This window comes from Sabethes cyaneus, chromosome 3 (genome assembly GCF_943734655.1).
Source record: "Sabethes cyaneus chromosome 3, idSabCyanKW18_F2, whole genome shotgun sequence".
Lineage (NCBI taxonomy): Eukaryota > Metazoa > Arthropoda > Insecta > Diptera > Culicidae > Sabethes > Sabethes cyaneus.
In genome coordinates this window covers 194,154,239-194,167,725 of record NC_071355.1, presented here as the reverse complement: position 1 = coordinate 194,167,725, position 13,487 = coordinate 194,154,239, and the positions used below count along the sequence as shown (strand labels likewise).

Here is a 13,487-nt window from a genome sequence, read left to right as displayed (position 1 = left end):
TCAATATTTTGTCAATATTTTTGTGCGTGATAGGTATTTGAATTTGTAGGTATTTGAATAATTTATTCTGAAACATTGAACAGAAAAGTGCGAATCTATTCTAGTTGAAACTGAGCTTATCCGGTTATTTCTTTGTTCTACAATTTGTAAGGTAAGTTTGAACTTATCGTGAATGAGTTGGGAAATTGTTACGCTGGATTCTGGAACAATCTTCAATTTACAAATCGAATACCTAGATAATTTTCTGTAGATATTTAAAGTATTTATCTATACTATAGCTAACATACAAATCAATTTCTGAATAGCGTTTTTCTGCTTTAAATGTATTGAATTTAATTTAAAATCAGCGCTCGAGTTTTACTAAAGTTTTGCTTCAAATTTCAAACGATTAAACGAATTTTGTCAATTGCGATTGTATAAATCTATAAAAAAAGCAAACTTTATTACACATGTTAGAAAAATACATTAAATTTTTCACACAACAACCTTTAAGTTGTATACATTTTCCATGTTTTCAATTTAAATTAAATTGCACAAAAATTACTTCCTCCATTACAACCGCCACAAAACGTCTATCTTCGTCCGATCGATCACATCACCGCACACTGTTCATCGTTCTTATCCCCTTTCGCGGGTTTTGCGTTCGGTGGAGTCACGCCCAGTCGGGCTCCACCTTCCTCGAGAAAGTACTTATCTCTCGGGCCGGAATGGTTGATTGATTTCATTTTTATTCGCTCAGCATAGGCTACTTCTTCCCCATCGGTGTTGATCAGCACGGTGATCATGCTATCCCCGCTAGCCCAAGATTGACCCTTCATAACGAGAACCGCGGGAGAATTGTTCTTCTGACCGCTGGATGCCGACAGGATACTAATGCTAGTGTTGCCCGCAATTTTGGTGGATTTCGGGAACTTGTAAACCACTTCAGTGTTCTCTGTCCTGCGGATGACCTGCCAACCATCCAGGTTGCGTGTTTTGTCTGATTTGTTGTGAATTTTCACGAACGTTCCATCTGGATCACATTCAACTAATTCAAGATCACCCTTGGCGGAAGAAGTGATCGAGTAGTCCAACGAATCATCCATGGCATTTCTTTTGCGCTTCTGCGAGGGCGTTCGGAACAATCGCGAGGATGTGCTGAAGCTGCCAGGATTGGACGTCGTGCCGGTCAGGTTCGGTGTGATGTTCAAGCGAGTTTCCTCCGATGCGAGCAGCTTATCGTAAGCCGCTATTTCCATATCCAGTGATATTTTGATATCCATAAGATCTTGATATTCCTTCAGCTGGAAAGACATTTCATCGCGCAGCCGGTTGATTTCCTTTTCGAGTTTTAACCGGTCATTTTCGTACTCAGCGCGTTCCGCGTTGAGACGAGTTTCTAGACTTTGCACACGAGCGTCGTACAGATCGGAAATTTCATCCCGATTTATGCGCAGCTGTGAGTCGTACTGTTCCCGAAGTTCCGCCAGTGTCTGCTGCAATTTTGTTTCATACTGTTCCATTAGCAGTCCATCCATTTCCGTCAGCTCACTTTGCTTTCTCATTTTGCTTTCGCTCAGCTCTTGACTGTGGATTTGGTCTTTAAAGGTCAATTCTTCCCTCAAGCTCTGAACGTTATTCTCCAGATCCACTCGCAGCAATGTTTCATGTTCCAAATCCTTTCGCATTGTTTCAAATGTTTTCCTCAGTTTAGCTGCCTCAATTTCGGACTCCCGGAGTTCATCCTGCAATTTTTTACGCTCCAAACAGGCACTATTGTAGTTCGCTGTCAGTTCGATGACCCGGGATTCATTGGCACGAGCATCTTTTTCCACCTCCGTCAACTCCTTAGTCTTTTTGTTCAGTTTCATTCGCAGCATATCGTTTTCCTCCCAGTACCGTTTGACATCGATTTCCACCTTCGCCTTTTCCCGTGCCGTCTCATCGAGCAGTTTTCGTGCGTCGGCCAGTTCCCCCTCGTAAATTGATTTCAGGTTCGCGATCTCCCGCTGGCCTGCGTCCTGACAGGCGGACAGCTCCAGCGAAACGCGCGAGTTTTCTTGTTCCAAAAAGCGAACACGTTCTATGTAGCACACCAGCCGATCGTTCAGGTTCATTAGGTTATTTTTCTCCTGCAGCCGACTGTGACGGGACGGACTGAGTGCCGTTTCTGAGCTTTCCGATACGGTGGATGCGGACGAGGACACCGACTGTGCACCCGAGGTGGATGTTGCCTTGACGGTGGCTTTCTTCGAGCGTTGAGACATTTTTGCCGTTGTTTGATCTATCACGTTCCTTAAGAGGTGAATCTAAAACGAAGCCATTGTTATGCTATGATCGATTTGTCGAAGTTATTTGTCTACTTACCGATTATAACTGTACCTGAAGATATTAATTACAGTTCTTTATCAATTAATTTTCAAGTACCATTTAACATAACTAATAACTTACGCATTAAACTGTATTTTTGACGATTTACATGCGAAAAGTTAGCGCGCTTTTATCACCACTATACTCAGTTGTATCACCTATTGTGATTACAAAGCAATGGCGAACGAAAGATCAATGCCCAATGTAATGTGATTTTAGACTTTGGGTCATTTGCGTTTGTTAAAGGTTTAACTCTTTACCGCCTGTGCGATGAATAATTTTAGTTATTGAAAAATGATTACTTCGGAAGAGGAATTGTAGTTGAAAATTGTAATGAAAAAAGCAAAGCCTTGGGCTTAAACGTCTTTCTTAGACTTGACCCTTCTTTAACGAAAGACTTCACAGCCGGCTATTAGAGTACAGAATGATTACGGGGCTAGTGCAACAATCCTACTGACTTTATCTAGCAGCACCGCTTAACCGAGATTCGAACATACGACGACTGGCTTGTTAGACCAGCATCGTACCTCGAAACCAACAAAGCGGTTGAAATTGAAATGAAATTATTATTAATAACAGGCCGTATGAATAAAACAGCTTACTTTGCTTTTCCTATGTAAATCTTATGGGAGAAGTAAAGCAAACTCTTTTATCCACTCATTAACATTCTAAGCTACATCTCCTTTGCAACCATTCTTGTGAGAGAAAAATTTGTAGTTTGTACATTCGACTTTCAATTTTAAATGACTTCTATATGGTTGAGATCGTAGGTGAAATTGGAATTAAATTAGACTCGAAATTGGACTTAAAGTGGGACACTAAATTAGACATGAAATCGGACCGATCGGATTTTGAAATTGAATTTGAATTTGAAATTTGATTTGAAACTGGAGACTTTAGACTGGAGATTTTAGACTGGAGATGTGGCATGAAATTGGACTAGAAATCGGTGGTAAAATTGAAATTAATTTATACTTATAGGCATTGAGATTGGACTTCAATAGAACTTCAAATTGCACTTGAAACTAGACCTGAATTTAACCTTAAAATCGAACATTAAATTGCATTTGAAATTGGACTTGAAATCGGAGATAAAACTGGAACTGAATTGGACTTAAAATGAGACATCAAATTGGAATTGAGATCGATGGCGAAATTGTAATTAAATTGAACTTGAAATTGACTTTAAAATTGGACACTGAAATTGGATCTCGATAGGACTTCGAATTGCACTTAAATTAGACTTCAATTCGCCCTTTGAGTCGTACATTAAATTGCGCTTGAAATTGGACCTAAAATCGGAGGAGAAATTATGTCTGAAATCGGAGGTAAAATTGGAATAAAATTAAAATTGGAACAAACTTGAAATTGGACTTACAATGGGACATTGAAGTCAGACTTCAATAGAACTTCAAATTGCATTTGAAATTAGACCTGAATTTAACCTTGAAATTGGACATTAAATGCTATTTGAAATTGGACCTGAAATCTAATCTAAAATTGGAATTGAATTGGACTTAATATGGGACATTGAATTGAACTTGAGATCGGAGGCGAAATTGGATTTAAATCGAACTTGAAAGTAACTTTTAAATGGGGTATTAAAAATAGACCTCAATTGTACCTTAAATTGTATTTGGAACTAGATTTGAATGTGACCTTTAATCGGACATTAAATTGCACTTTTAATTGGATCTGAAATTTGAGGTGAAATTGGAACTAAATTAGACTGGAAATCGGACTTATGCAACAACAAATTGCACTTAAAATTGGTCCTGAAATCGGAAATAAAATTGGATCTAAATTAGACATGAAATTAGACCTTAATTGAACTTCAAATTGCACTTGAAATTAGACTTGAATTCTCAAAATCGGCCATTAAGTTGCACTTGAAATTAGTCCTGAAGTAGGATGTGAAATTGGAATTCAATTGCGCTGCCGCTACTTGCATAGCAGTCCCATTTATATAGGAAACTCCATAGAAAATGGTACTGTTATGCGAGTAGAGGCAGTACACTTGTATTTGGACTTTATATAGGGACATTAAATTGAATTTGAAAAAAATGGTGGTTGGAATTTAAACTTTCAATCGCGCTTGAAATAGGGTAAAATTGGGCTTGAAATAAAAATAAAAATTGAACTTGAGGCTGAATCTATTCTTACGCAATTAATTTTCTTATTAGAAGGTAGGGCGCGTGCCCTAGTGAGCCCCACCCAGCAAACATTTTGGTCTGTATAACTTAATTCTAAATAAGATAAACGTCAGCATATAAGGTCTATCAAATCATATATCATGCGCAGAAACGGCATATACATGCAAAAGTGGAGGCGATATACATGATTTAGTTCTTCAGAATAATTGAAATGCCGACAAAACAAAACAGTTTATGCGACTGAGCCGATTGACTGGATTGCATTTCGACACAGTTACGATTATATTTCTACTCTACCCTTCGCCTTTCCCCCAGGTGGTAAATGGCAAGTGTCAAAAATTGCATACAGAGCAGGCTATTTATAGCTACTTATTCGCCCTGAAAGTTAATGAGACAAAAAAATAAAAAAGCTTTGCTGAAAGCTTTTTTTCATAAGCTTCCAGATATTACCACCGACCGACCTGTCACAATATTTATCTTTTTTGTCTATATCATTTAAAACAAGCTGTACTCACCTGGTTTAGAACCAAGTATCACCCGTACCGCAGTATTTGTTCATTACCTTTAAGCTACTGGTACATCAGTACCTCAATGACATTTTTGCACATCTTAAACGAAGTCATCGTACATGTAAGCAATGAGATCTTATCTGATGCATTGAACATGTATGTACGGATTTGATTTATTATCATCCGACATACGAGTTTGTGTCAATTGTGACTGAATTACAGTGTCGTAAATAAGTATGCATTTGATCGTTTTGCCTTTCTACTATATAAATATATAGTATAAAGGTATAGAAATCACTTGGAAAACCGGAAATGGAAGAAAGGTCCTGCGGGCAGAATGTCATATACCATTCGACTCAGTTTCGAAAACTGAGCATTTTCTGTTTGTGTGTATGTGTGTGTGTGTGTGTGTGTGTGTGTGTGTGTGTGTGTGTGTGTGTGTGTGTGTGTGTGTGTGTGTGTGTGTGTGTGTGTGTGTGTGTGTGTGTGTGTGTGTGTGTGTGTGTGTGTGTGTGTGTGTGTGTGTGTGTGTGTGTGTGTGTGTGTGTGTGTGTGTGTGTGTGTGTGTGTGTGTGTGTGTGTGTGTGTGTGTGTGTGTGTGTGTGTGTGTGTGTGTGTGTGTGTGTGTGTGTGTGTGTGTGTGTGTGTGTGTGTGTGTGTGTGTGTGTGTGTGTGTGTGTGTGTGTGTGTGTGTGTGTGTGTGTGTGTGTGTGTGTGTGTGTGTGTGTGTGTGTGTGTGTGTGTGTGTGTGTGTGTGTGTGTGTGTGTGTGTGTGTGTGTGTGTGTGTGTGTGTGTGTGTGTGTGTGTGTGTGTGTGTGTGTGTGTGTGTGTGTGTGTGTGTGTGTGTGTGTGTGTGTGTGTGTGTGTGTGTGTGTGTGTGTGTGTGTGTGTGTGTGTGTGTGTGTGTGTGTGTGTGTGTGTGTGTGTGTGTGTGTGTGTGTGTGTGTGTGTGTGTGTGTGTGTGTGTGTGTGTGTGTGTGTGTGTGTGTGTGTGTGTGTGTGTGTGTGTGTGTGTGTGTGTGTGTGTGTGTGTGTGTGTGTGTGTGTGTGTGTGTGTGTGTGTGTGTGTGTGTGTGTGTGTGTGTGTGTGTGTGTGTGTGTGTGTGTGTGTGTGTGTGTGTGTGTGTGTGTGTGTGTGTGTGTGTGTGTGTGTGTGTGTGTGTGTGTGTGTGTGTGTGTGTGTGTGTGTGTGTGTGTGTGTGTGTGTGTGTGTGTGTGTGTGTGTGTGTGTGTGTGTGTGTGTGTGTGTGTGTGTGTGTGTGTGTGTGTGCGCGTATGTGTGTGTGTGTGTTTAACGCTTTTAATCTCACTCACTTTTCTCGGAGATGGCTGGACCGATTTTAATGTTCTTAGTGTCAAATGAAAGGTCTAAGTGTCCCATAGGTCGCTATTAAATTTCATACTGATCGGACTTTTAGTTCAAAAGTTATGTATAAAAATACGAAAAATATGGGACTTCATTAACTCATAGATCCCTTAACCGATTTGAACAAAATTGATTGCATATGAAAGAGGAGTCTTGCAAACCCTTAACTTCCAAATTTCATGACGATTGGAATTGGACTATGTATGTATGTGTGTATGTGTGTGTATGTGATGACAATTTGCAATTTTTAAATTTGCATTGAAATTCAAGAAAAGTGAGAAACATGTCAATTGTCTGAAGTTTTCGAAGCCTCTTAGTGGAATACGAACTCTGAAATTAAAGAAAAGAAAAAATTTTTACCGACTAAATTCCACTATTTAATATTTATTCGCGACAGATACGTATACGCTTTGAAATAAAACACTGATGAAGCCTGCACGGCGTAGGCGAACTACGTGTCTGTTGCAAATAAATATTAAATAGTGGGATTCAATCGAAAAGTTTTTTCTTTTCTTTGATTTCACATTTCAATTGTCATTTTCTTCACTTGCTGTTACTCACAATTGTACAAGAAAAGCAAAAAGCGAAGAAAATCAGTTAATTTAAGCATGTAGGTGTAGTGGTGTAGAGGATTAAAATACTAGTGAGTTGATTTTTCCAAATAAATTTATACAAATTTCATACAAATTTTGCGCATTAATAGATGCTCTTTTCAATCATTAGATATTAGAGATTAGAAATGTTATTTGAAAAATAGGAAGTAAACGGTGCACGGTAGTAATTTTGTAAGATTTGTTTTCGTTAGTGACATTTTAAAGGACAGATGTCTTATGTCATGTATCATGTTTTAATAAATAAATCAAAAATGACAAGCACTGGAAATCATATCGATCATATTTCCCATTCTCAAGCATGTTTATGGCGCAGCTTTTGCACTATTTTTCGACCTCATCTTGTTTTTCTAACCCTCTAACATTGTAAAAACGATGCGATCAAGCTAATCAAGTCTATCTTTTCATGAAAGTACATTCAAAAGAAGCTTAAGTTTTGATTTTCATGCAAAAATTATTATCTGAAAGAGCGCCAGCTAAGAAAAAGTTCAATTTCTCTTTTTCATATCTAATGCTCTATTCAGTTATTTTTTCTAATTCAGATATATTGCAAAATTGAAGCCAAGCAAACTAATAGTGAAATTTTGAGATTAATTATTTTGTTGTCGATATCCTTTTTCTTCAAAAGCGAAGTATAATAATAATTTTTCTGAACTCTTGTTTTTCAAAGATGCTAACTTTTGAACGCATGGTATTAATATCAAAATATAAAAAAATCTACTATGAACACATATTTCATATTGTCAATTCAAAACAAGTTTCGTATGTGGCTCGGAAACCCGAAAGTTAAGGCCGACCGATTATAAAACTAAATAAGGTGTTCATCAAGTAACATAAATGACGCTTACAAGTATTTACGCAGCCAAGGAAAGAAAATATAGGGTAATTTGCCAATGATCGCACAGCTAAGCCCCTGAGTTTTGAATTTTAACGATATTTGCTAAACAAATAATTACAAATAGACAGAAACACTAAAATCAGAATCAGATACAAAATATGTTCACATTACATGGCCATTTTCACGAAATAAATAAGCTTTTCATGGTAAAATATGCGATTTTTTGACAACGCTTGAATGCCCAATCGTTGAACAGTTCTGAAACTGTATTGTCCTATAGTTGGACACTTATTGTCCAATGGTTGGACATGCAATATATTGCACCGACCTTAAGTTAATTTGATAGCTTACTATTAAGAATGAGTACATCTTAAGATATATTCATTAAAAATAATCAGCACTTAGTTAACATGTTACTAATTATCAATATATTTCTTAAGAGATGTTATTTTCCCCTTCTAAACTTCGATGCTCTTCTCCTTTATTTCTGTTGCATTCCCGCAAATTATTCACTCTTTACGGTTCCCTCGAAGCATGCTTTTTCCTATTCTTCTATTTCCTGCGGTCTAATGGCAAGAACTGTTTTTTACAAAGGAAACTATGTTTGTTTCTCTGTTGGTTACTCAAAAGAAATTTGTTAGCAAGATAATAATCTGCGAATATCCGTTTCCTTACAATTGAAAAAATGCACCTTTCATCTTCGTTTCATCATCAAACCTTTATTTATAAAAGAAATAAAATTATAAAATTTATGATTTTTCAAAAGTAATGATAAAATGTTATTTAGCTCTCAAAAAATATGAAAAACTAGTTCGCCATTGTTGGCAAAAATTTAGAAAACAAAATATTTTCAACGTTATATAAAAAAATTGTTTCAACCCAATATTATTCTACAATATTCATAGAAGTATCTTACGTTTGCTGTCAATACCATTAAGACCGGACCGATTCGGTGATTCAAACTTCTTAATTTTCTTCAAATCTTAAACTAAAATGATGATTTTTGTGATTACCCTAATTCAGGAGCAGGCACTTTTCACCAAATCAAATATACGATTATAAAATTTCTCAGATAAGGTACAAGCACAAATATTTTAAACAAATCTGGAGTAGCTTTAATTTGCAATAAGACTATTTTTCTCGAAATTGTTGTATTAAAACAAAAAATAAATAAAAGCATGTATGTATATAAAATAAAAAAAATTGAGTACAAATGAAAACCATTTGTAAACAGTGCCATAAACATAAAAACTGTCAAATACACATGCATAATGAGAAGTAATGCGGTTTTTTCATGCTATTTCAGTTCTTGTATAAGCTTAGGACAATAGTTGCTTTATTGTCCAATGATAAAACAGTCAAATTTTAATACTTTAAAAACTATAAGTAATTTTTTATTTTGCTTGAAAATGTCGACTAATAGTGCATAGATGAATATTATTAGCTGTGCACAGCATGATATGGTAATATAATTATTTTAAACGTTAATTAGTGAGACATGTTTCTTATCTGAAATGCTAACAAAATTGAGGGTTATAGCCCATATTGTATATGACAATGTTTAACATGAATTTTTGTTATTAAATCTTGCCTTATGTAACGCTATTGTTACAAGAAATGATCCACAACTGATCAAAGTGGATAATTCGTGCACTCTGATAGGGTTTGAGCGTATATGTATTCTAGAATTAGCGTTTTATTGGACGCTGTCCAATCATTGGAATCGTTCAATGATAGGCAAAATACCCTAATTGTTCTACGCAATACGTTGTGAATTTCACTGGCAAATAAGGATTTTGGGGAATACGGAACGGATATTTGAAAAAATAGTCAAGTTAATTATAGATGTTCCTGAGAAATTAAATAATGATTATTGTGGCAGTAGAAAGGCTAGGTCACGCCGCTAGGTGGATTAATTCGGGTTTTTTAATGATAATGCTGACTTTATGGAATAATATGCAGTATCTTTGCTAGCATTCCGTGGTACAGATTGTTCTAAATATACATTAGAATACGTTATATGCATATTCATATTTGATTACATGGAGATAACATTATTAAAGCTCAAGTACAAAAATATTGTCTGTTATTTCAGAAGCTCTTAAAAAGAAATTAAAAGTTATTTAAAACAGAATGCTGAACATTTAGATACTATAGGACAGCTCAAAATTGCTTACAACAATAAGCATCAAACATTATTTTTTACTGTACCAGTTTAATGCTGAATGTCTTTTTCCAATTCCACTTAACATTTGCATTTCTTTTGAAAAGCCATAAAATGCACTGAAATTAAGGCATTTAGATTAGCGGAATGGAACATAATCTAGACTTGCCCAGTTCTGAGAAATACTCTCCTTGGTAAATTTTAAGATTTCCGTTCGTTCACTTACCTATCAGAGAAGTATCTAAAAAATTATGAGTTCCTATTTTTAACATTTTTAATTTTTAAAACGTTACGTTGCGTGGTTTTAATACGCCAAAAACAATCAAACTCCTCAAAGAGTGCTTTTTCAAAAAGACCATTTATTGTCTTCTCAGTATGTCATAATCATTATATGCTTGCTGCTTAATATTTAGGCGGGCTCATTTGAATTATTAACATTTTTAAAATAGTTAAAAAGGTAATTGTAAAAGTTTTTCAAACTAGTAAATAGTATTTTGAATATTCCGCCACAATAGAAATAAATTCAATTTTAACAAAAGAAATAAATAGATATTAAAATTTAAAAAAAAAGCGAAGAAACCGTTAATTTTTTTGGTTGACAAATCTGCATTAAGAACGTATCCTTGAAATCTCTCTATTTTGTTGTTTTTGTTGTAAAGAAATAACAACAAATTTGAACGTGTTGCAAATCATATTTTAAAGCACCTAGAATCTCATGATTATCACTGCTTGTATATAAATGTAAAACGAGGTCATATAACACATTTTGCACAACATAATCCGATGAAAACTGTAATTAAATACGATTACATCTTCATGATAGCCATTGTTGGTAACTAAATCTAAGAAATCGTCATATGCGATATTCGCTTAGCATAACCCGATTATCTTTCGACTTATTTATGATTTTTACTATTAATTCGTATATCAATCATCGTGTGCATTACATACGATAAAATTAACACAATGTGCTTACAACATGTGTACATTTATACGAGTCCGATGTGATATCCATTTATATAAGATTAAATCTCGACGTGAATATACGATATCTGGTTTGCTGGGTTGCCTCCGCCGTCGCAAAGTTCCGTGCTATGCTATCAAAGTCATCTGCAAAACCTAGAAGTTGGATACCCTTGGTAAAAATCGTGCCTCACGCTTCGATGCTTGCTCGTCGGATCACCCCCTCAAGAGCGATGTTGAACAGCATGCAGGATCAACCGTAACCTTGTCTCAAGCCTCGCCGCGTCTCGAGTGTCCTAGAGATGCGTTCGAAACACATCACTCGATCCAGTGTAGCTCTGATCAGTTTGTCGCGTCAGTTTATCCGGAAAACCGTGTTCGTGCATGATCTGCCATAGCTTGTCTCGATCGACTGCATCATATGCTGCTTTGAAATCAATAAAGATGTGATGCGTGGGCACGTTGTACTCCCGGCATTTCTGCAAGATCTGTCGTATTGTAAAAATTTGGTCCGTAGTTGCGCGAGCCCCCATGAAACCCGCCTAATAATTCCCTACGAAACCTTGTGCTATCGGTGACAACCGGCGTAACAGGATCTGGGAGAGTACCTTGTAGTCGGCGTTTACCAGCCTAATACCGCAATAGTTGCAGCAGTTTAGTCGATCACCCTTTTTGTAGATGGGACAAACCACTCCTTCCATCCATTCCTCCTATAGCTTTTTCTCCTCCCAAATTCTCGAAATAACCCAGTGTAGAGCCTTTGCTAGCGTTTCTCAGTCATGTTTATAAAGCTCTATCGGTAGGCGGTCCTTCCTAGCCGCTTTATTGGTCTTCAGCATCCCGATTTCTTGTTTGACTTCTTGGAGATCAGGTGCTAAGACATTACTATCTTCCATTGGCGCTGCTAGGCTAATTTCCATTCCGCCTCCTCCTGCGACTTCGCCATTGAGGTGTTCATCGAAGAACTGCTTCCATTTGTCAACCACCTCGCGCTCGTTTGTGATTAGATTCCCTCCCTCGTCCCTACACATGTCAGGTTTCGGTGTGTAGCCCTTCTGAGTTTGGTTCACCTTCTCATAAAACTTGCACGTGTCATTAGCTGGCAATAGTTGTTCTAATTCTTCACGAGCTCTGTTTTTCTTTTGGCGCTTTTTCCTTCTCGGGATCGTGGTTAACTGGTTCCTAGTTTGTCGGTATTTGGCCAGGTTCTCTCTAGTGACAATATTTAGACAATTTTTCTAAGCAGTTTTTTCCCCTCCAGCGCTTGTTGGCATTCCCCATCAAACCAATCATTTTGTGTACTGCGAGGCTCGATACCTAGTGCCGCGGTAGCGGTCTCTCCGATGGCCGAGCGTATTCTGCTTTTATTAAGATGCGTTCACACTGGGACATTTTTTGGCAACACATGGAATGCAACATATGGAATACGGCATGTTGCCAGTTGTTGTTCAATGTTGTTTCTGTCGCCACCAGAACACTTGTTGCCATAGTTACTTGGAAATATCGGGCGACAGTTTGGAGCAAGTTGCATCCCGCAAGTTGCCAATCTAAACCCATCTTTATGTTGACAGTAATCGATTTAGTCAGCTTTCAGTGGTTTCGCGAACTGGATTTGAGAGTAGTTCGGATTTTTTTTGACGAGTAGCTTGTTTAGGTTGAACACCATTTTAATAACTAAACAGAAAATGTCAAAATCAATATAAAAGCATCATTCGGCATGTCACAACAAAACGATAGATGCTGGTTTTTTGAATGTACGGTTATAAGAAATGCGTCAAGTTTAGGTTGACCAAATTTACATTTTTTTGTTTTTACCGCCGCCGATAGTGATTAAATCAGAACACTTTTTATACTTTCATTGACACATATTCGACTATATTTTTGTAGTATAGTAGGATATATTTGACAACAAAAATATAATCGAAACATTGGAGAAAGTATAAAAGCTGTTTTGATTTAATGAGACTAACAGCCGGTAAACAAAATAGGAAATTTTATAGTCGAAATAAACGTATCGAAATTTTAATCGTAACATCTTTTGTATAGTCAAGTTTATCAGTAGATCACGTTCCTGTAGAATCTAATTTGACTAGTCAAATTATTTTCGTACATTACATCCCACTAAAGAACACCACATTGTTCCAGCGAAACATACACACACATACTGTTCACCCGCGCGCGTGCCCTGCGCTTGGATTTGTTTATCTGATAATAGCTTTCATTCCTAATCCGATGCACCGAGCGCGACAATTATGAGCTTCGCGGCGGGTGTGCATTGTACGAATCCATTGCTGTAATTAACCTTGGAACAATTTCATTGCCTACCTTATACCTAAGTAGACGTACCATTCACGGGCCCATTCATAGACGCAATTAAGTCGCATAAAAGCTTAGCAGTGCAATGTTCGTAATTCGTCCGAAATACTGCGTCAGGTGAGTACGGGCTTCGGAACATATTGAATCACTTGGACCGGATCACTTGGTGCGAACGCTCGGCGAGGATTCGAGTTCCCGCGAATGCAGTCAAGTGTAT

At 37.1% G+C, this 13,487-nt stretch overlaps 1 protein-coding gene across 1 annotated transcript; it reads right to left on the bottom strand.

The window, feature by feature from the left end:
* Positions 1–590: 590 nt before the first annotated feature.
* LOC128740549 (lamin-C-like) lies at positions 591–2,246 on the bottom strand. Its single transcript, XM_053836096.1, has one exon. The coding sequence runs from the start codon at positions 2,244–2,246 to the stop codon at positions 591–593; it is 1,656 nt and encodes a 551-aa protein (XP_053692071.1).
* Between the last annotated feature and the right edge of the window lie 11,241 nt (positions 2,247–13,487).